A 24,113-nucleotide genomic window follows, 5' to 3' on the forward strand; every position below is an offset into this window, starting at 1 on the left:
CGGAAGGAAGTGTAGGCGCAGTCTCAGTCGTAGGGGACGTCGAGCCACAACAGAAGCGGATCCTGAAGTGGATAGACGACTCTCAGGACGATAAGCCGCTAACCGAACATATCGAGAAGAGGTTAGCCAACGAGCCACCACCGGACTACGAGACTCCTAGACGGCCTACGCGGGACGAGCGACATATGCGACGCCGCTCACCGAGCCGCGAGGAGCGTCAACAGCGATCGGAATCGCCACCGGAGGAGCCCCGTACGCCGCACACGGCGCGTACGCAACATACGGAAGGCACAGTTGCGGAGTCTATGCTGCACTTGTTCGAGAAGATGCAGATGGCGGCTCGCCCGGCACCTAAGGATATCTTCGAGCTACCTCACTTCTACGGCGACGTGAGCGAATGGCGAAGTTTTTACAATACCTACGTCGAGACTACGAAGCGCTACAAGTTCACCGACTACGAGAACGTTGCAAGACTGCGTATGGCGTTACGCGGGGACGCTAAGATGTGCGTGTCACATGTCCTGTCTACAGCTACTCGTCCAGACATGGTTATACGTATACTGAAGAAGCAGTTTGGCCGAAGCGAGGTGCTTTTGGATAAAGCAATCGAGGACCTACGAAGACTGCCACCGTTGGGGCCGAGTGCGAACGACCTCAACACGTTTGCAATCAAGATTATGAACGTCGTATCTACTATCATGGACATAGATAGAAGACACTACGCCGACAATCCGTTGCTGATACGAGAAGTAACCGACCGTTTATCGCCTCATCTACGAAGCAGATGGTGCGACTACGCCAACAGACATCGAGATACTGATGACCCCGAGATCCTGCAGTTGGCTGATTTCCTAATGGAAGAGAGCGAGCTAGAGATGTCGTTCTGTCACGCTCGCGCGCCGGTGAAGCGCGCGCAGGGACCGACGACAGCACCGTTCGCGCGCGCGCCCGGCGCTAGACTGAACGCGCCCGGATGGATGGATGTCATGCGATACCTCGCAGGAGGTATGCGTGGCCGTATCCGCCTTCCGGCTGTGACGGCTGTATCGGGTCGCTCCCCACCTCGTGGGGAGGTCAAACGTCATCATTTTATGGATGACAGTGCTTCTGTTGTGAGGTGAGTTTCTGTGCGTCCATGTTGCTGGCAGACGCGCTGGTGCTGCAGGAGATGGAGCTGTGGTGGTCGATCAAGGTCGTGCGGGCGGTTAGGTCCGCTACGGCGATGGTGTCTGAAGTTGTAGTCGTGCGGGTGGTGTGGCCCGCTCCGGCTGAGGTGCTAGAGGTGTGTGGTCAAGGGCGAGCGGCGCATCTGGTCCGAACGGCGATGGTGTCTGAAGCTGTAGAGTAGTAGAGTTCACGGCCGCGCGGGTGTGGAGGCCCGCCACGGCGGTGGTGTCTGTAGATGTAGGCGCCATCGGGATCGGGAGGTGAGTCCGCTGCGTCGATGGTGCTTGTATTTGAAGGAGGAGCCATCGGGTTGGGAGGTGAGTCCGCTGCGTCGATGGTGCTCGCAGTAAAGGTGGCAGGCATCGGGTTGGGAGGTGAGTCCGCTGCGTCGATGGTGCTCAGGTGTAGGGGGCCCAGGTGCTCAGGTGTTGGGGGCCGCCAAGATGTTATTCGTGACACACACGGCTTCGCAGTACGAAGTATGCGTGCGGTCACGACGGCGGCGCGGAGCGAAGTCAATATGATCGTCCGTTCGAATATGATCCGTCTATGAATATGAACGCGCCCGCGCCGCGCAACTTCATCCCTACTCCAGCTCCGGCCGCGAATCGATGCAGCGGAGCGCAGAAGGCTACGTACGCGGCTCGACAAATCACAGCGAAGAACACGTGTCTGTACTGCGGTGGCAATCACATTACTACAGATTGTCGCAAGCTGGCCGCGCAGAGTATAGGCGCTAGATGGGAGTGGGCAAGACTCAACCGTATATGCTTCAGATGTATGGACGCGAAACATTTGAAGTCGCAATGCAAGGCGAAAGGGTGTGGCGTGACAGGCTGTCCGCACACGCATCATCGTTTGCTGCACGCCGAGCCTATGCAGGCTAGCAATAATAACAGCGGAGCTACAATGGCGGTAGCTCAATCGACGCATCGAGTGGTCGCCTCACCGAGAATGACGTCATCGTTTGCGGCAGCGGCCGAATCGGAGCCGCGGCCTACAGAACGAGAGGACAACGACCCGCGCGTCTACGTGTCGTCAACCCCAAATTTCAACGTGCTACTGAAGGTGCTGCCAGTAACCGTCACGGGGCCGAAGGGTACGGCTCAAATATTCGCATTCCTCGACGATGGGTCAACGCTTTCAATGATCGATCAAGACGTCGCGGACGAAATCGGAGCAGTAGGTGAAGACGAACCTCTATGTCTACGAGGTATAAGAAACCTGAAGCACACATCCATCACGCAAACTGTAAAGGCGCAAGTGGGACCACTACGAGGAGGCACCGTGCACGAAATCGTCATGAAAACCGTAGAAGGACTTGGAATACGATCGCAATCACTCAACAAGGCCGAGTTGATGAAATACAAGCACTTAGAAGATCTGGGCGACGAATGCTACGTGGGTACAGGAGTACCGCAAATGCTGATTGGAGGCGATTTCTGCCACCTGAAGACCCCCATCGAGATCAGGCAGGGCGGAGAAGACGAGCCATGCGCAATGAAGACACCCTTAGGCTGGGTATTTTTCGGGCGCATGCCGCGCATCATTCGTACAGTCGAGCAAACCGTACTTCAATGCCGCACAGATGACGACGAGTTAATCGATCAAGTGAAGAAGCATTGGTCGATTGAAGCATTAGGAGTAACGAATAAAGAAAACGTCAGTCCGAGCGATCAGCGAGCCATCGACATTTTCAACGCTACAGTACGCAAGACCGCAGCGGGCCGGTACGAGGTCGGTCAACTGTGGGCGACGGACAACGTAAAGCTACCACCGAGCTACGTTATGCCGCGATCCAGATTACACAATTTGGAGGTGAAGATGCGGCGCGATAAGGATTTCGCTGAAGATTACGAGGCCCAGATCCAGAAGCTGCTACAGAAAGGATACGCGGAACGTATCATGGAGCCGCCGCAAACCGACCGGACTTGGTTTTTGCCGCACTTCAGCGTTTTCAATTTAAATAAAGGCAAAAGAAGAGCCGTTTTTGACTGCGCGGCAAAAAGTCAAGGAAATAGTCTGAATGACTATATTTTATCGGGGCCAGACCTACTACGGAGCTTGTTAGGAATCCTACTACGATTCCGCGAATGGAATTTCGCGGTTGTCGCGGACATTCAAGAAATGTTCCTACAAATCCAGATGCGAGAAGAAGATCAACAGAGCCAGCTCTTCTTATGGCGCGGTACTAGAAGAGATATGGAGCCTCAAGTCTATAAACTGAACAGAGTTTGCTTTGGCAACGTGTCATCGCCTTTCCTAGCGCATTCAGTGCGCAATAGGAACGCAATCGACAATCGGGACAAATATCCGGACGCGGTCTACGATATTCACCACAACCATTATATGGACGACTACGTGGCATCGTACGAGACCGAAGATGAGCTGCTACGGGTATCGCAACAAGTGCGAGACTCGCACGCGGAGGGCAGCTTTTACCTACGAGGCTACGCGAGCAACAGTACGCGAATGTTAGCGAGCGTCGAGCCTGAATTACACGCAGCGCAAGGACCGACGCACCTGGGCGAAGGTCAACCTACGGTTCTAGGCATGACGTGGGACCCTAGAACTGACACTTTGGGCTACAACACGAAAATGCTGCGAGTTCCCGAGGCTGTGAAGCTACAGGAGCGGCCGCCGACGAAAAGGGAGCTACTCAGCGCGATAATGTCCATTTATGACCCTATGGGACTTATCGCACAATACGTCATCAGCGCGAAGATAATATTTCAACGAGTATGGACGAAAGGTACGACGTGGGACGCACCGCTAGAAGAAAAAGAAGCCGAGGACTTTTTTCAGTGGCAGAACGCACTGAAACACGTAGCGGCGCTACGCATACCTAGGCGGTATGAGTCACCGGGCGGAGCTACGAGATATACGCTACACATATTCACCGACGCGTCAACTGAAGCTTATTGCGCCGTGGCATATTGGCGTATCGAAAATTCAGAAGATGTACGAGTCAGCCTAGCAGCGGGCAAAAGCAGAGTCTGCCCCCTGAAAGTACTGTCAGTACCACGATTAGAGCTGACAGCCGCAGTTATCGGAGTTCGACTGGCCGAGACGATTAAAAAGGAGCAGCGATACGACGTCGAGAGGACTATCTACTGGACAGACTCGCGAGTATTGCTAGGATGGATTAAGGACGACGCGAGAAACTATAAGCCGTTCGTGTCACACCGTTTGGCTGAAATAGCTGAAAAATCGGACCGGCGAGCGTGGATGTACGTGCCAACCGACGTGAACCCCGCAGACCACGCTACGAGAGGAAAGCCGGCGAGGAAAATCACCGCACACGACGAGTGGTACAAAGGACCGTCATTTCTTTACCGACCAGAAACGGAGTGGCCGAGTCAAGAAACAGTCAGACCGACTGAAGACCTTCCTGAAAAGAAGAGCGGAGTCATAGTAGAGACTACGTTATCTACTACTACGTCAAAGTTAGATCCGTCGAGCGTGCTACCGGATATACGACGCTTCAGTAACTACGATAGACTGATAAATTCGACAGCCTACGTTCTGCTTTTCATAGAGAAGCTGAAAACCAGAAATAAGACGCTACAACTGCAAGTGAAGCACATAAAGCGAGCCGAGCATATGTGGCTTCAGAATAGCCAGCGACGAAGCTTTCCCGACGAGCTACGTACACTAAGCGCAGGACGTGATTTGGACAGGAAATCGCGAATATATACTCTAGCACCCGAGCTGTGCGACGACGGCGTGCTACGCATGAAGACAAGATTGGGAAACGCTCCAGTGTTGTACACATCGGTACGACCCGTAATACTGGACGGCAAGGACTCATTTACCAGATTAATGGTCCAACGCGCACACAGGCGAATGGCGCACATTCACAACGAGGCGGTAATAAATCAGCTACGTCAAGATTACTGGATCCTACAACTACGACCTACCGTGAAAGCTGTAGCGCGAGACTGCGCGCTGTGTAAGCTACGTCGAGCTTCACCGCGAGCGCAGCCCCTTGGCGATCTACCACCCGAGCGGCTACAGGCTTACCAGAGGCCATTCACCTACACCGCGCAAGACTACCTCGGGCCTATGTACGTGACCATAGGACGACGACGAGAAAAACGCTGGGTGTGTCTGTACACATGCCTAGTAACACGGGCTATTCATTTGGAAACAGTACATAGCCTGTCAACCGATAGCGCTTTACTGGCGTTAAGGCGCTTCGCCGCACGAAGAGGATGGCCGAGCGTTATGTACAGCGACAACGCGACGTGCTTCAAGGCGGCATCGAACGAGCTACGCGAGGCCTACAGGCAATGGCTTCCGCAGTTGCAACTGTACGGCGTACAACAACGTATGGACTGGAAGTTCATCCCCCCCGGCAACCCATCTGCAGGCGGAGCCTGGGAGCGGATGGTACGCACCGTGAAGACAGCGATGCTCTATACATTTAACACTAGAGCGCCAAAAACCGAAGTGTTCGAGACTCTACTGGCAGAGATCGAAAACATCGTCAATAGAAGGCCGTTAACGCACGTGAACGTCGATCCGGACAGCGAGGAAAGTCTCACACCTGCGCACTTTCTTCTACTTCACAACGCGAACCTACCAATGATTGGCGCTTACGACGAGAACGACAAGCGACAGTGGAGGGCTGCCCAGGCGCTAGCAGACCACTTCTGGCGGCGCTGGACCAAGGAGTACTTTCCACTGCTGGCACCGCGCAAATCATCCGACGACGGAGGACGACAGATCCGGCCGGGAGATGTAGTCATCATTTCCGAGCCCAGTGGACCACGCAGCGTGTGGCCTAAAGGAGTCGTCGAGACCGTCTACCATGGACCCGACGGACGGGTTCGCTCCGCAGACGTCAGGACGAGGCACGGGACGCTGCGCAGGCCGAGCTGCAAGCTGGCAGTCATCGCGTCGCAACCCATGCACCAGGAGTCTTCGACTGCGGGGACAAAATGTTAGCGACGCTACGACAAGGCGCGGATTAGTCTAAGCTAGATTTAAAATAAATTCGATTAAGGCTGTATTCGAAATAAAGATTTAAAGATAGGTAGGGAAACCGCGATTAGATTGTTAATAGGTATAAGGACTTGTAATATTCGTTAGTTAAGTCGTAAGCTCGTATTAAGTTTTAGGTCACCTAGTACGATAGGTAAAAATGACTAAACTTATTTCGGAATCCTAAGTAATCCCTATAAACTAGGAAAATTAATGTAGACGCTGCCATTGGTCAACCAAAGTGGGCGGGTCAAGACAAGGAAGTCGCGAAATGAAAGGGACAGCACGACACGTTCCCATTGGTCGATCAAATCCGGGCTCAGCGCGACAGTATAGCGCAATTTTCACTATGAAACTAGCATGTTTCCTTTAATAGGTCATTATCCGTTAGAGTTACATCATGACAATGTTTGTAAATATTGTAGATCATTAGCCTAGTTACCCAGTAAGATAAGAATCGTAAGGCAAAACAAGCAAACAAAACCCTGCGAGCGGGCGAAGGGGTAATAAAACGCCTATTGTTCGTGCACCGTAGGCCTTTTGTTATCGCTCATGGATAGGTCGAAGGGATTACTGAGCTCGTTATTGTTTATTTTTGTAGCTAAGTAACGTGTTTAACTATTTGTAATAGTTTTAAGTCGATAGATAATTAGGTATTTATAATATGAGTCGCGAAGCGATATGGAGATAATGAAAATTCACTCGAAAATGACCGTATTAAGTGACTAGCCAATCATAGGCCGAGAAAAACCGCGAATTAAGATTTAATTTTATCTCCCTATCGAAGGTGATTCTCTTTCTAGATTTTTAGTATAAAAGCCAGACGGCACCGCTTCGGATCGTACAGTAATCCAGCAGCAGCCGAAAAGGAAAAAAGGAAAAAGGAAGAAAACCGAAGAAAGCCTGAGGGATCCGAAGCTGTACCGCCTAATCGTTATAGGAGCATTTTTATATGAAGAACGCCGTTAATAAAAGTCAGTTTATACTCGGAATCTTTTAATTAATCGTCGGGGCGATCGAGGACAATTCGTTGAGGGCTTCGCATTACGGTGCATCAGAGTCTGGGCCGGCTGCGGTTTCGAGCGAGGCGCCAGTAGACCAGTTACCTTCTCCAATTGCTATCGTCGGCTATATTGGACGTTGAGAGTTCAATAACGGGTATTCGGTGATCACGTGATGCTTTGTACAGAAAATGAAGCATCGGAGGCCCCGGCTCGGACCCGGATTGACCTAGTGTGAGTAATCCTGTACTGTTTAATTCATGTTTTGATTCGAAAAAATATTGCTTTTGAAGAAACCTCAAGAAAACAACTCCATTTCCAGTTGTTTTCTTGAGGTTTCTTCAAAAGGTTTCATAAAGTATAAATAAAAGAATGCAACGTACATTTATTTTGTCTCGACTTGCACGTTGGGTATCTCAAAGTTGTAGCAGGCAATTATTATTTTATTAATTCTGTAAGAACCTGCGGCGGAGCACTGACGTAATAAACGCAAGAGTAAGAGCCGTGATTACGCCGTGAAGGGTCTCGGTGGAATCTGATTAATATGTTGTAGAGGTTCGCGAGTATATGAATTGTTTAATATTATAATTATTAGAAATAAAGGAAAGGTGGAAAAAGTCTTGGGCAAGACTCGAACTCGCGTCCGGGATATCCGGATATACCCGGGCGTTCGAGTCTTTTTTTATACTACATCGGTGGGAAACAAGCATAAGACCCCCCTGATGGTAAGCAGTCACCGTAGGCACCGTAGCTTCGAGTGAGTTCCACTTTGTGTTAACAAAAAATTGAATCCAATAAATTTATCCAGAACCCCTACTTTCAACATCTGCTTTAAAATGCTCGAAACATAATAAAAAAAATGTCAAACAAACCAGGTAAAAGGTAAAATACTTACATTCTGTTCTCCATTCCATTTGCATTTCCGGATAAAGGTAAATCCGAGTGAAAGCAGCGAAACACGAGAAGACCGGATTATACCGGCTCGGGGCAGATTTGACTGAATATTTGACACGCTCCATGAGTAAACTAGGAAATCCTGTTCCCATGGAACCATTTTTAATAATGACAGGAATATGATAAAGCGATACAAAATACGCGAAGAATATTAGTACCTATTTAAAAAAAAACAACAGAAGTATGTATTTTCAATTACTCTATAATAAATAATTATTATTACTGCACCGACTCCGACTCCGACGGCGATTACTCCAAGCTCTTAAGTTATGATGATGTTGATGATGTAATAATAATAATATTCTATTCTACGCATGCAAGTTCTTGATCCATCCAAATGGGGTCTCAGGTCAAAACAAAAATATTGTATTATTAATATTTTCTTTATTTATTTATCGTCTTAGGTTAGGTATTTTTATAATATGAATATAAAAGTAAAATATAAAAACACTTACAAAACAATAAAAATACATATAAACACATTATAAAAAACCTAACCTAGGGTGCCGCCAGCAGCGGGGCAAGGCCCAAGCTACCGGTGGTCAGGGCTGCAGAGAGAGGAACCGACGTACTATTATTGTGATTTGTGGGAACAAATCACAATAATACAATATTTTCCTTAAAAAACGTAATATTTCTTAGAGCAAGAGCTGCTTGAGAAAGATTACAACGAACGATAGTAATCCGCTTAGCGGGGGAAATAAAGTAGAACAAAATAATACATTGTAGTGTGGCCGTGTCATTAATATACAGGGTGATTCAGGAGACGTGAGCAGGACTAACACTGCGCATTTCGTAAATTATATGCAACTGTTTCGTATCAGTATCAGTGAGGTTAACGTAAATTTTCTAGTCTAGTTGAAAAAAAAAAGTTATTAATTTATTTACAACATGCATGGTCACCCTAGAATTAGAATACTAAACTACCGATATTCTGTGCCGAAATGAATGTCATCAATGTCATCACGGTCTGGTTACTTTTGAAAACTCGTATCTCACTCAAGTTTGACAGTTTATTTTCTTCGTAATCAAAATGCTGTCATTACGGTTAAAGAGGTTTTAAGTTTATTAATTAGGTCTTGTAGGGTGACCATGATTGTAGAGAATTAAATTTGCCCTCACCAAAAAGTTAAAAAATAGGAAAAAGTGTGGTTGTTTCACCTAAATATGACGGTGATCGATCAATTATCAGTTACTGAGTGTGCAGGATTAGTCCTGCTCACGACTCATGAATCACCCTGTATAAATAATGGGTAGCGGAAAAATATGGACTTACAGGCCAATTCTAACGTACATTGACATCAGAATGATTAATTTAATGATGATGATGATTATTTAATGAGGTCAGTTTCTGTAAGTTTGTTCTATAAAGGATGACTTACACTAGACCGGGCCAGGGAGCTTCCGGCGCTCCGTTTTATATGGAAGGCACCACGTGATCACCTGTCAGCCGTCATAGAAAACCGGGCAAAAACAAACAAAAAAAAAAGCAAAAAAAAAACGGTCACCCATCCAAGTACTGACCACTCCCGACGTTGCTTAACTTTGGTCAAAAATCACGTTGGTTGTATGGGAGCCCCATTTAAATCTTTATTTTATTCTGTTTTTAGTATTTGTTGTCATAGCGGCAACAGAAATACATCATCTGTGAAAATTTCAACTATCTAGCTATCACGGTTCGTGAGATACAGCCTGGTGACAGACGGACGGACGGACGGACAGCGAAGTCTTAGTAATAGGGTCCCGTTTTACCCTTTGGGTACGGAACCCTAAAAATGACATGTCGGACGCCTCGGCCCGGGCACGACCCGGTGTGAGGCATCCTTTATAATATATTTTAATTTGACATTATTTTGCTCCATTTATGGACAACAGTGACTTGCATAAACCGCAAATCATAATTAAATCATACCTCATCCTTAATTACGGAACACGTCATTAAAACAGGTTACCACGGACCAACAGTTCGCGATCACTGAATTATAGTTGTCGAATACGCATCCCGATTTCCCAATAATTACCACTTGATTATCCCTGACGTGCCAACCACCTAAATTAGTATGCACTACGGTGTCCGTGAGGAGACGACGGCATTTGAGCTGGGTAAAGACTTCCTTACAATAGACACCGTAATTTTTAAAACTGTATCGAGACTAGTGATCCAAAGGACTCGAATCTTGCCTGGAATCTTGGGGCTAATAACCTTATTAAGCCCCTAAAAAAAGGCCTATTTAGTTCTTTAGCCCCCGACCGGCTGGCCGGGCTTAATAAGGTTATAGCCCCAAGAGTCTAGGATCTTTAATAGAACTATGCTCGGAGGCTAAAGAGCTAAATAGCCTTTTAGCCTTTAGGCGTCAAGAGATGAGGCGAGCCCTAAAAAAAGAGCTAAAAGGCTCGAGTTTTTTGGATCACTAATCGAGACTTATGTTCACTTACTCTTATACAGTTCGCGATCACGATGAATTATAGTTGTCGATTACACATCCCGATTTCCCAATAATTACCACTTGATTATCCCTGGCGTGCCAACGAGCTGCATTAGTATGCACTTTAAATAAATAATAATAAATAAATAAATAAATAAATATTATAGGACATTCTTACACAGACTGACTAAGTCCCACAGTAAGCTCAAGAAGGCTTGTGTTGTGGGTACTCAGACAACGATATATATAATATACAAATACTTAAATACATAGAAAACACCCATGACTCAGGAACATATATCTGTATCATCATACAAATAAATGCCCTTACTGGGATTCGAACCCAGGACCATCGGCTTCGCAGTCGACTTTTCTTACAATAAACACTGCAATTTTTCAAAACTGAATCGGGACTTAATCGCGTTCACTTACTCTTATTATTTGGCCTGACGTTTCGAACGTGACATTACGTCCGTCTTGCCAGGCCAAATAATGAACATCCCCGACCATAATAGCGCACTTCCAATCCCTCTGGTGTTGCGGGTGTCCACGGGTAACGGTAATCGCTTACGATCCGTCTGCTCTTTTGCTCCCTATATCATAAAATAAAAAAAGTTTCCGTAGTAATGTTGGAGCCTAACTAGTGTTCATTTTTGTAAAAACTATTTTGTATATGGCTGTCCGATGTTTAAATAAACTTAAAAAATATTTGGGGGCACGAACGTGTGACTAATTAAGCTGTTTCGTCTTAGGCAGGTTACTGACGGTGATCAGCAAAAAGCGATGAGGAATATTTATTTCTATATTCTTAGAAGGCAAGTATTTTCCTTTAAGATAATCGAACCGCCAATAACGAATAATTTACTGATGCAGTTCTTTTTTTATGAGTCTACTCACTTTTCAGTGTTATAATAAATAAAATTATGATAAAGATATTGATATTCGCCTGGAGCCGTTGAACGGAGAGCTGCTGGGGGGTCTACCGCGAACCACGTTCGACGTGTTACCTCTCTGTCGCATATGTAAATTCATACGTAGGCGTGACAGGGAGGCAACACGTCGAACGTGGTTCGCGGTAGGCCCTCAGCGCTGGAAGTCGGCAGCCACATGCTGGCCATGTGGCCATTTCGTGGGACTTCCTTCTTTTTACGTTTTTGTAACAAATTGTCTCGTGTGTGTTTACGAATAATCCATCTATAGGCAAGTGATCTGTGAAGCTAGGTCATAAATCGATCATAACCTAGGCACGTTAAGTGCTTGAACAGTTTAGGTAATTGGGTAATTACTCAGCCATTGACGCCACTGGCTGAAGCTGAAATACTTTAATCGGGAATGATCAAAGAGAAATTTAAATTTAGATTGAAGCGTTATTGAGGGTATAAATTTGGATGAAGAGGTAGTATGGAAAAATACATACAGTAGAATGGAAAAATGAAAATGGATACAGTGCGCGTCGGGCCACTCACGTCGCACAGTGGAGGGATTGGAAGGTTCCTTATCTATAGTTCGTTTTTTTTAGCATTAGAAAGAACTTGAAAGAAGGTAAGCGATCTTGGCATGTCTTTTAATTTAAAAACGCTTTTTAAAAATCAATAACTATTACTTATGAAAGCAGAAGAATATAAATGATCGTATTAGATTCATAATTGTTACATATTTGCCGTAACTTATTTTTACAATGTGTTTTTCAATTAAAAGACACATCAAGATTGTTTACCTAATTTCTAATGCTAAAAAAAACGAAGTATAACACAAAAAGCAATACTGACCTACAAGCAAAAGAGTGTACCCTCGCGGCAATTACGTTGGTTTATTGGTTTGTTACGGAACGGGTTACAGTTGCAGGAATTATCTGAAATTTATTTTCAGAGTGTTTATTGAATTGAATTTTGAAAATTGTAAAATAATTAGTACTCTATAATAGCACGCATTTTCACCACTTTTAGGGCGTTCGTCCGCAAACTGGCGCGGGTACCATTGCCCACATTGTTAACTGTACCTAAATCGGTCCACCTTATGCCTTTTGTATGTAATAAGGTCCACCGATGTTCAGTTAGGAGTGTTGGTGTTTGTACACGCACGCGGGTGCCACTGTGGGTAAAATCAGTCGCGCGCTACTCGCGCTAGCGTTGCTCATGCTATTTTTCTTTAACGCATTCACTGCCAGGGGGCGTTGCCTAGGAACAAACTTGTATGATGGTGGACGCACATGTGAGTCGGGGGCAGTGAATGTGGTAACCCGCTCCGTGCAACCGCGCCAGCGGACGCCTTTAGACGTCGGAACAAGAAACTATGTCTCGTTACCTAGAAAGCTGTAGACTAGCTTGCGGGAAGCGATGGCAACACACGTCTCGAGAAACTGGGACTTACGAGTAGGAATTTTAAAAATTGCCATATTTACGTTCTCCGGGAGTCCGTTATTAAAGCCAGTGTTTATACTGACTTGGAAATAGTTACTTGTTTTTGCTTGAGTTTTTAGATGTTTTTAGTTTAAATTTGTGTATAGTCAGACCGTAAAAAGTCTGCAGCGATTTTGATACCACGCAGTGCAAGTGTCATTTTAAACGACAAACTTCTATGAAATTATGACGTTTACATAACACTTATACTGCGTGGGCTATCAAATCCGCTGCAGACTTTGTTTAGTGCGACATTATAATCCGGTATCTGACAAGACAGACTAGAAACCATATAAAAGGGAATTTAACTGCCTCCTACTAGGCTACCTGCCGACCGGTATTGACCCTAAAAAGCGAAATTGTTTTTAAAATTATATCTAAAATATGAACCTTCCCATAATATTAGTCCTGTAGGAGGTCACGAGTTCGAAACGAACCGAGGCATTAAGGCAGAGTACTCAAAGGACTCGAGTATTAACTAACACTAGTTACTGCTCTTACCAAAGACCAAATACCTGTGCAAAATTATTTACCCCTGAGTTCATTAACCTCAGCGGTCACAAAAGCCGAGCTGATTGCGCACGGATTAGTCAGGTACTGTAGTGAATTAATTTGAAACGTGCCAATGATTTACGACCCCTGCTTCGGATGGAATTTAGCTATGGGTAATGTGGTCGTGTTGTTTATTTGATATTATTAACTTTAGGCTAAAATGTTGACGACTTCTGTTTGTTTCAAGCGATGGCTTAAATGTTTGTATTATTGAGGTCTGTGATAATTATTTTCATTATTATTGCGGTTGCGGTTTATACAAAATGTCCCGCGACATGTCAAGCGAAGTCGAGCGATTTCGTCTGATAAATCAGGCCGCGTAGCCAAGATGCCAATCGCCTCCGTAGCGATTGAAACGCAACTGTCACTGTCGCGCTAATATGGAAGAGTGATAGAGAGACATAATGCTTTTCGTTGTCGAAGCGATAGCGATTGTAACCTTGGCTGGGCCGGCTGGCGGCATCGCGTGACTTATGTCCGTAAGCGACGTCGTGCGACTTCGCAAAACTTCGCCTGACGTGACCCGACTTGGCGGAACGTGTCCCGCGATGTTGCCAGACATGTCGGGCGAAGTCCGGTGACGTCTCGCCACTTCACTTGAAGTCGCTGGCGACACGCCACGACATCGAGCGACTTGCGACGGCGGGAGCGATAACCATAAGTTGGAGCGTGACACAGCGATCGAACCTTTCGCTCCAACCTATAATACCTTAAGCGCCACTTGCACAATCTCCCTAACCCGGGGTTAACTGGTTACACAGGAGATACCATGGTAACCAGTACAATTTGACACTAGGTTGACTGGGTTAACCGTTTAACGGGTTAACCCAGAGTAAGTGGAATGCTGCTAGTGAGCCTTAGCGGCATGATTTTATCTTAACTCCTTTGTTGCATTTTGTATTTGTTATTTAATAGAACTACTGTTTTAACCCATAATATTAAAAAAAAACAGGTATGTATTCCCAGAAACTTATTTATATAGAAATAGAGACACTTGTAACGAGTGTTAAAACGAGAAAAATAATTCCGAAGCGAAAGCCCGAGAAAACATTAACTAGAGACTTTTCTCGACTAATGACGTCGGAAAATCAACGTTAGAGGGAATTGCAATTAATGGCCGACATGATACAGCGACGACGCAAGCTGATCACAGATTAAACGATGCTGTAGATATGCCACTTGAGAAATATAAAATTTACTTATAATACTCGCGCAGCGACCCAAAGTGTGTCTTGGCCTCCAACACGACTGCTGCTCGCCACTGGGCTATTACGCGGTAATCGAAGTTGTGAAATTGCGGGCATCTTTCTCTGTTACCATGGTATAATAATATACTCCGCCTGGTACTCTCTTCCGACCTGCCGACTGACACAAACCCTAGTCATCATGCGACAGCGCTATATAATAATATGGGATAGCGCTATATAAAGTGGCAATGTTATTATGACGTAGGCTTGTGTCACTCTGGGAAGAGAAGACCATGTTTTATTAGACTATGTCTGTTACTCTAATTATGCGTTCATTGGAGTAAGGAGAAAGATCCCAGCAATTTAAAGTTTTAGGTTTTATTTCAAAAATCTAATTTCTGAATCTCAATCGGCTTCCTCATTTATAAAATCGTCGTGTAGTACTTATTTTGGGCCAAAAACGGGACCCTATTACTAAGACTCTAATATCCGTCTGTCTGTCACCAGGCTGTATCTCATGAACCGTGATAGATAGACAGTTGAAATTATCACAGATGATTGAGATGATGTATTTCTGTTGCAGCTATAACAACAAAATATGTACTAAAAACAGAATAAAATAAATATTTCAGTGGGGCTCCCATACAACAAACGTTTTTTTTTTTTTTTTACACAAAAGATACATGCTCATAAACAAAATTTACAATATCGCTGAACTGTAACCAGTTTGTTGGCGAATGAAGCGCTCACTTAACTAATGGAATCATGCACCTAAACAAAACAATTAGTAACTTAAACAATAGGTAATCCTTATTATAATATAAAAAAACTAACATGCATAGATGCCTAACAAGTCTTCACATTGTCTCAAAGTTTAATTTTCTAAAAGGTATGTTTTTAATCTCTTTTTAAGGATCGGCTTACTTAACCTAGGTTTACCTCTTAACCACCCTATTTCGTTAAACAGCCTAGGCACTAAATATTTATTTAACCTTTTCCCATAATAATTAACCGCCGCAGGCTGTATATTAACTTCCCTTCACGTACCCTCCTCGTGTTGTATTTATTAAATGCTGGCCGTTTATACTCATCTAAGTAATAGTTTTCTAAAGCAATCAGGTATTTAATTTTTTTTTGTACAGGTAAAATTTTACAAAGTGGGAATAACTCGCTATAATCATTACACATATTTTTTATTTTACTGTCAACCAAATATTTAACTAATCTGATCTGCAAATTTTCTACATCGTTTATATAAGTACTAAAGGTGCGGCCGTACACACTTAAACCGTAATTAATTATGGAATCCGCTAACGCATAGTAAACCACTAATAACACATTTTTACTCACCACTTTTTTCAGTTGATACATTTTTCCCAAGACTATTCGTAGTTTCTTACAAAGTTCCCATTGCTGACGTTAGTACGTGATTTCTTTGCCGCAATAGGTATACCCTTGATATATTAACTAATATAGGTAATGGTACAGAACTCTTTGTGCGCGAGTCTGACTCGCGCTTGGCCGGTTTTTTGTAACACCTGTCCTTCCAAATAGTCAAAGTTGCTAAGGTACTTAAATTGTTGTAAAAAACATCCACAAAAATACTTACGTGTATTTCCGTACCCAAATCTGTCTCAACTAACTTTTAACTTTTATCAGTAAGTTAAAAGAAAATCCCAAAACTTTGTATTTACAGTAAGAGCCGACTCTTAAATCTTTGTCGTGTTCTCGGGACCATGAAACGGAAAAACTTTGAGATACTTATTTGAGTATACCTACGCTGAAGTAGATCTATTCTCTGGTGAAATGATGACGTATTAGTATTAGGATGAAATTGTATTCGTTTGTGTGCCGTCTCGTATTATATACATATAGGTATATAACAGACTGGCGTCCGTTGGTTCGTTGGGTGGATGACATTCGGAAAATCGCAGGGCACTTTTGGATGAGACAAGCCCAGGACCGGGATAAGTGGCGTACACGAAGAGAGGCCTATGCTCAGCAATGGGCGACTGAAGACTAGAATGATGATGATGATGAGGTATATAATATGACTTGCCCTATTTGTTAGGAGCAGGAAGAATTAATAAATATAATAATAAATAAATATTTTTGGACATCTTACACAGTTCAACCTAACCCCAAACTAAGCAAAGCTTGTACTATGGGTGCTAGGCGACGATATACATACTTATATAGATAAATACATACATAGAAAACACCCATGAGTCAGGAACATATATTAGTGTTCATCACACAAATAAATGCCCTTACTGGGATTCGAACCCAGGACCGTCGGCTTCGCAGGCAGGGTCACTACCCACTAGGCTGGACCGGTCGTCGAATTATAGCACGAATTGATCCTGGGAAGCCGACCCATACCTATCCCTTTTTGGGGGCGTAGCCACGGCACGATCTCATGGCTATCGGGCTAGATCAGCTTTGTTTGGCCCAAGCGCCATCGCCTGGGACAAAAGTACTGCTCCATACATTTCTGCACTTAATGCTCCACTACACAATATTTTGAAGCTTATACAATATTTAATATATATATATTTAATAGCAATATTTTAGTTTTTTTTTGTGAATTTATATAAGTTTCACATCTGGTGAATGAATTAAAATTACATTGGAATTAGACTAATACAGACAAAATGCAGGCCTTTTCCGTGTCTACGGCTTGGTAAATATTATTTTATTTTTGTTTTAGAGATATTACAAATATTGAATGCTCTTATTAAATTGGTTTAAAAGTCACTGCGCTGCAAAACTACTTCAACTTTTTGAGGGATTTCAATGTTGACAGAATAAGTTAGGTTTAGGCTTGCCAATTTGTTTACATATATGCCCTATACTATATCGTGGTGTGATCAATTTTCGACTTCTTATTTAAAAGATCACATTAAGTTACAAGAGTATATACCTACTTTTGCAGCGTTACTGCAAAACGAATGCTCCTGTTGTTGTTAATATATAAAGATAATATAGATAAATAGTCTGATAAGGCCTAGTTTCCCTTCTGGATTGAAATGTCAGATGGCAGTCGCTTTCATATAAACTAGTGCCTACGTCAATTCTTGGGATTAGTTACTAAGCGGACCCCAGGCTCCCATGTCCTTTGGCAAAATGCCGGGATAACGCGAGGAAGAAGATAGATAAATACTTAAATAGGTACATAGAAAACATCCATAACTCAGGAACAAAACACAAATAAATGCCCTCACCAGGATTTGATCCCAGGGCCTCCTGCTTCGCAGGCAGGGTCACTACCAACTGGGCCGCCTACTGCCAAATTTGGGGGGGCCGAATGCGCCGTGTAGGCGGCTGTATGCGGGGGTCGTCCGGAGCATGGCGCTCTACAGGGCGCCAATTTGGGCCGGACGGCTGACGAGATGCACGAAGGCATTGCTCCGTCGGCCACAGAGGGTGGTGGCCCAGAGGATGGTGAGGGCCTACCGCACCACTTCTCACGCAGCGACATGCCTTCTTGCCGGCACCCCGCCTTGGGAGCTGGACGCGGGGGTGCTAGCGGAAAGGTACTGGTGGAGGGCGGAAGCGAGGGGGCGTGGGGAGCCCCCAGACGCGGAAGAGGCCGAGAGGATGTCGCGGGCAGCCGCGGAGCGCCTACGAGATCGATGGAGAGATGCCCTGGAGGATAGCCACTATGGAACCCGAACCATAGGGGCTATTCTCCCGGTAATGGATGAGTGGGTGGATCGGGGCAAGGGGGCCCTGACATATAGGGTGACGCAGGTGGTGTCCGGACACGGCTGCTTCGGACACTACCTGCACAAGATACAGAGGGAGCCGGGGCCCCAGTGCCACGAATGTGGAGCGGCGGACGACACGGCTCAGCACACTCTAGAAGAGTGCAATCGCTGGGCCGTGGAAAGAGCTGCCCTCAGGGCGACCACGGGGGTAGCGGACCTCTCGCTACGCAGCATAATAGCGGCGATGCTGGGTAGCGAGAGGAAATGGGAAGCGGTGGCCTCCTTCTGCGAAGAAATCATGTCACAGAAGGAGGCGGCGGAGAGGATGCGAGAAGCAGCTGCTGACGCGCTTCCTCTCCGACGTAGACGGCAGGGTCGAGGGCGAAGAGCGTATGCTCGCCTCGAGCTCCTGTAGGGCTAGCGGGTACTAAACGTCGGAAAAGGGGGGGGATCAAGCGTTTCTGATCCTCCCCCAATGTGAGGGGGCCCTGGCGTAAGCCGAGGCTGCCGGAGGGCGCCGTGGTGGAATGTCATCCTAGTCGATCCCAGTGCGCCCTCACGAACGGCAGAGAGGGTGAAACGCCGGAGTGGATTTAGTGGGTAGGGCCAAATTCTCCCCCTCTCTTGTCAGGAGAGGGGAAAGGAGCGGCGAGTCCCACACACCGTGCGTAAACGCATTCCCACTCCGTCAAAAAAAAAAAGGGTCACTACCAACTAGGCTAGGATAGGAGGTATTAAAATAAGTTTGAAACCAGTTCGTTAAGGCAGAAACGGCCTCTTTGTTTAGTTTAGTTTAAAAGTATATAGGTATATGCTTCGGAATTATTTTAAATCAATATTTAAATTTTACTTCCCAGTATTCAATAAATGTCAGGATAGGATTACAATAGAAATATAAGCAGCTTTAAGAAAAAATAAGGACCAATTCTTGAAACTCTGTCATAAGTCTTTGAGTTGAGAAACCGCTTTCCGGTAATAATCTTTCATTTAAGTATACAATACTTGAGCATATCATTTCATACTAGAAAAGGGTATTTGCTAGTTAAAAAATAAATCATCATGTTTATCAAACATAAAACTTTACACTAATATATGTATATCTTGCAATCTAATATTCCTAGTTTATTTGACACAAAATCCGAAATAAACAAGTAAATCGAAAAGACAACCGTAACGAATACGCCGCAAAACAAATCAAATTCCATAAAATAAAAACATTTTCATACTGTTCAGAAATACTCTTGGGGTTGCGTTATCAAATAAGTTAAACTCGATAAGTTTCAGTGGAAAAGTCCCTATGGAGAGAAGGCAAACAGGAAAAGTTCACATCTCAGAAGATGCGGATTACGCCGCACATCTCGTTATCGATGACACTGTTTCCTGTATTAACTTTGTGGTATATGTTTACTGACAGTTGAATGGCGATACTTATTGGTAATAAAACTATATAGACCGCGAGCCAGGAACAGATTTTTATGACCAATAGCCTCCTGGGTGATAACTAGTAAGGGGTTAACGGCTATGTATGATGAACCCTCGTGGACGTCAGCTGCTGCTTCGTTGGTGGGTTGACGATTGGCAGCCAACGAAACATGTAAAAAATTGACATCGCCTCCCGTTTGATATTATTATTACATAACGATAGCATAAGCATAGCATAACTATCATCTGACAAAGTATCAAGCGGGAGGCGATGACTGACGATATTAGTAGTAGTAGTAGTAGTAAAACACTTTATTGTACAAAAAAAAACAAAACAAAACAGGAAAAATAACATTCGTCATTAGTACAAAGGCGAACTTATCCCTTTAAGGGATCTCTTCCAGTTAACCTTTGAGCAATTGAGGGAGAATCAGAGACGGTAGACATCCGTACTGTACCAACAGCGTAAATAAAAGAACAAGAAAAGAAAATTATAATGATAATAAAACGAAAAGTTTCTTAGTTAATTATAATATTAGCAACTTACCTACAACAAATATATATATATATACACAACTAAATACATATGTACACAACTAAATACATATATATTCTATAATACATATTACATATATACATAATTTTTAAGAAAAAAAAACCGACTTCTATGGGGCCCGGTGAAAGATTATGGTAGATGGTGCACTATGTAGAAAAGGAGGTAAAACCAGTACTTTCTAGTAGCATTTCGTTTCCGTAAGGGTTGTAGTTCTAGCCTAACCTAACCCACTTCTCTGATAGCAGTTCGGTTCTGTGAGGATCGCAGTTCGAACCTAATCAAACCCACTTTTCTAGTAGCATTTCGTTTCTGTAAGACTCGCAGTTCTAACCAAACCTAACCCACTTTTGTTCGGTTCTGTGAGGATCGCAGTTCAAACCTAACCTAACCCACTTAACGGCGCATGCGGTGCGGTGTACGGGAGTTTGAGCGGGAGGGGTTTGGCATCATCATACCCACATTTTATGGTAGGTAATCATAGTGGTTTATTTAGTATAGGTATCATAGTGGTTTTCCGGGTCAAGGTCCGGGTCTCTGAGTCAGAGTCCGGGTCCGAGTCCCGGTTCGAGTCCGGGTCCGGGTCCGGGTCCGAGTCCGGGTCCGAGTCCGGGTCCGAGTCCGGATCCAAGTCCGGGTCCGAGTCCGGGTCCGAGTCCGAGTCCGGGTCCGAACCGGATCCGGGTATGAGTCCGGGTCCCAGTCCAAGTCAAAATCGAAATTCGAAATCACCAAACATGTACTATGCGTCGTTGAAGAGTTCTGTTCTGATCATCATCAGCAGTTCCACTTCATCAAATGCGACAGTTTTTAATGTAAATGCTTGATTTTATGATGAAAATACAAAAAATTATATACGTATGCCTTTAAGATTTGAGGAGTTCCCTCGATTCCTTATGGATCCCATCATCAGAACTCGAGCTTGACAGAAATGTGGCTTAAAAACTAAACTTGCTTAACAAACATAACGAAGAGGACAAATCGCCAAACGTGAACTATGCGTCGTTGAAGAGTTCCGTTCTGATCATCATCAGCAGTTCCACTTCATCAAATGCGACAGTTTTTAATGAAAATGCTTGATTTTCTGATGAAAATACAAAAATCTCTATACGCATGCCTTTAAAATTTGAGGAGTTCCCTCGATTTCTCATGGATCCCATCATCAGAACTCAAGCTTGACAAAATTGTGGCTTAAAAACTTAACTTGCTTAATAAACATAACGAAGAGGACAAATCGCCAAAGGTGAACTATGCGTCGTTGAAGAGTTCCGTTCTGATCATCATCAGCAGTTCCACTTCATCAAATGTCACGTTTTGGAATGTATATGCTTGATTTGTTGATAAAAACACAAAAATCACCATATGTATGCCTTTAAGATTTGAGGAGTTCCGTCGATTCCTCATAGATCCCATCATCAGAACTGGATTTTGACAAAAACGGGACCAATCTGTATACATATACATACAATCAAAAAAATAATTTTCAAAATCGGTCCAGTAATGACGGAGATATGGAGTAACAAACATAAAAAATAAAAAAAATAAAAATAAATAATTTTTAAGAAAAAAAAACCGACTTCCACGATGAAAGATTATTGTAGATGGTACACTATGTAGAAAAGGAGGTAAAACCACCCACTTTTCTACTAGCATTTCGCTTCTGTATAATGGCTCCTCTACAGGATGGGCCAACGCCGGCCACTCCAAGGGACGCAGCCATGCGGTAGAATGAGATAGCAATATCACTTGCTCCCTCTAACGCATAAATGCGTCCCTTGGAGTGGCCGGCGTTGGCCCATCGTGAACAGGAGCCATGAGGGTCGTAGTTCTAGCCTAACCTAACCCACTCCTCAGATAGCAGTTCGGTTCTGTGCGGATCGCGTTCGAACCTAATCAAACCCACTTTTCAAGTAGCATTTCGTTTCTGTAAGGCTCGCAGTTCTAACCTAACCTAATCCTTGTTCGGTTCTGTGAGGATCGCAGTTCAAACCTAAGCTAACCCACTTAATGGCGCATGCCGTGCGGTGTACGGGGGTTTAAGCGGGAGGGGCTAGTAAGATTGGCATCATCGTACTTTATACCTACTTTAATTTTATGGTAGGTAATCATAGTTGTTTATTTAGTTAAGGTATCATAGTGGTTTTCTAGGTCAAGGTCCGGGTCCGAGTCCGGGTCCGAGTCCGGGTCCGAGTCCGGGTCCGAGTCCGGGTCCGAGTCCGGGTCCGAGTCCGGGTCCGAGTCCGGGTCCGAGTCCGGGTCCGAGTCCGGGTCCGAGTCCGCGTCCGTGTCCGGGTCCGAATCCGAGTCCGGGTCCGAGTCCGGTTTCGAGTCCGGGTCCGAATCCGGATCCGAGTCCAGGTCCGGGTCCGAACCGGATCCGGGTATGAGTCCGAGTCCGGGTCCCAGTCCAAGTCAAAATCGAAATTCGTAATCACCAAACGTGTACCATGCGTCATTGAAGAGTTCTGTTCTGGTCATCATCAGCAGTTCCACTTCATCAAATGCGACAGTTTTTAATGTAAATGCTTGATTTTATGATGAAAATACAAAAAAATCTATACGTATGCCTTTAATATTTGAGGAGTTCCCTCGATTCCTCATGGATCCCATCATCAGAACTCGAGCTTGACAAAAATGTGGCTTAAAAACTTAACTTGCTTAACGAACATAACGAAAAGGAAAAATCGCCAAACGTGAACTATGCGTCGTTTAAGAGTTCTTTTCTGATCATCATCAGCAGTTCCACTTCATCAAATGCAACAGTGTTTAATGAAAATGCTTAATTTTCTGATGTAAATACAAAAATCTCTATACGCATGCCTTTAAGATTTGAGGAGTTCCCTTGATTCCTCATGGATCCCATCATCAGTACTCGAGCTTGACAAAAATGTGGCTTAAAAACTTAACTTGCTTAACAAACATAACGACGAGGACAAATCGCCAACCGTGAACTATGCGTCGTTGAAGAGTTCTGTTCTGATCATCATCAGCAGTTCCACTTCATCAAATGCAACAGTTTTTAATGAAAATGCTTGATTTTCTGATGTAATTACAAAAATCTCTATACGCATGCCTTTAAGATTTGAGGAGTTCCCTTGATTCCTCATGGATCCCATCATCAGAACTCGAGCTTGACAAAAATGTGGCTTAAAAACTTAACTTGCTTAACAAACATAACGAAGAGGACAAATCGCCAACCGTGAACTATGCGTCGTTAAAGAGTTCCATTCTGATCATCATCAGCAGTTCCACTTCTTCAAATGTCACTTTTTTGGGTGTATATGCTTGATTTGTTGATAAAAACCCAAAAATCACTATATGTATGCCTTTAAGATTTGAGGAGTTCCCTCGATTCCTCATGGATCCCATCATCAGAACTGGGTTTTGACAAAAACGGGACCAATCTGTATGCCTATACATTCAATCAAAAAAATAATTTTCAAAATCGATCTAGTAATGACGGAGATATGGAGTAACAAACATAAAAAAAAATAAAAAAAAAATAAAAAAAAACATACAACCGAATTGATAACCTCCTTCTTTGAGATTTGGAAGTCGGTTAAAAAAAACATACAACCGAATTGATAACCTCCTCCTTTGGGATTTGGAAGTCGGTTAAAAAACTACAATACCGCACACATCCTTTAAATTAAGTTTTGTCTGCTAGCCATCTTCTTCTTCTTCAATTTAAGAGGTATCCTCTTGTCGGTGGAGTATTTTCCATTTCTCCCTCTCATAAGCCATAGCTTTGACCTC

At 44.3% G+C, this 24,113-nt stretch overlaps 1 protein-coding gene across 1 annotated transcript; it reads left to right on the plus strand.

The window, feature by feature from the left end:
• The first annotated feature begins 1,722 nt into the window (after nt 1-1,722).
• LOC134671555 (uncharacterized) lies at nt 1,723-6,117 on the plus strand. Its single transcript, XM_063529415.1, has one exon. It carries the CDS (start codon nt 1,723-1,725, stop codon nt 6,115-6,117), a length of 4,395 nt encoding a protein of 1,464 aa, XP_063385485.1.
• The last annotated feature ends 17,996 nt before the right edge of the window (nt 6,118-24,113 follow it).

The sequence above is a fragment of the Cydia fagiglandana genome, chromosome 15 (assembly GCF_963556715.1).
Source record: "Cydia fagiglandana chromosome 15, ilCydFagi1.1, whole genome shotgun sequence".
Taxonomy (NCBI): Eukaryota; Metazoa; Arthropoda; class Insecta; order Lepidoptera; family Tortricidae; genus Cydia; species Cydia fagiglandana.

Excerpts from the sequence above, each read along its gene's own strand:
- LOC134671555 (XM_063529415.1), top strand. The coding sequence starts at position 1,723 with ATGAACGCGCCCGCGCCGCGCAACTTCATCCCTACTCCAGCTCCGGCC.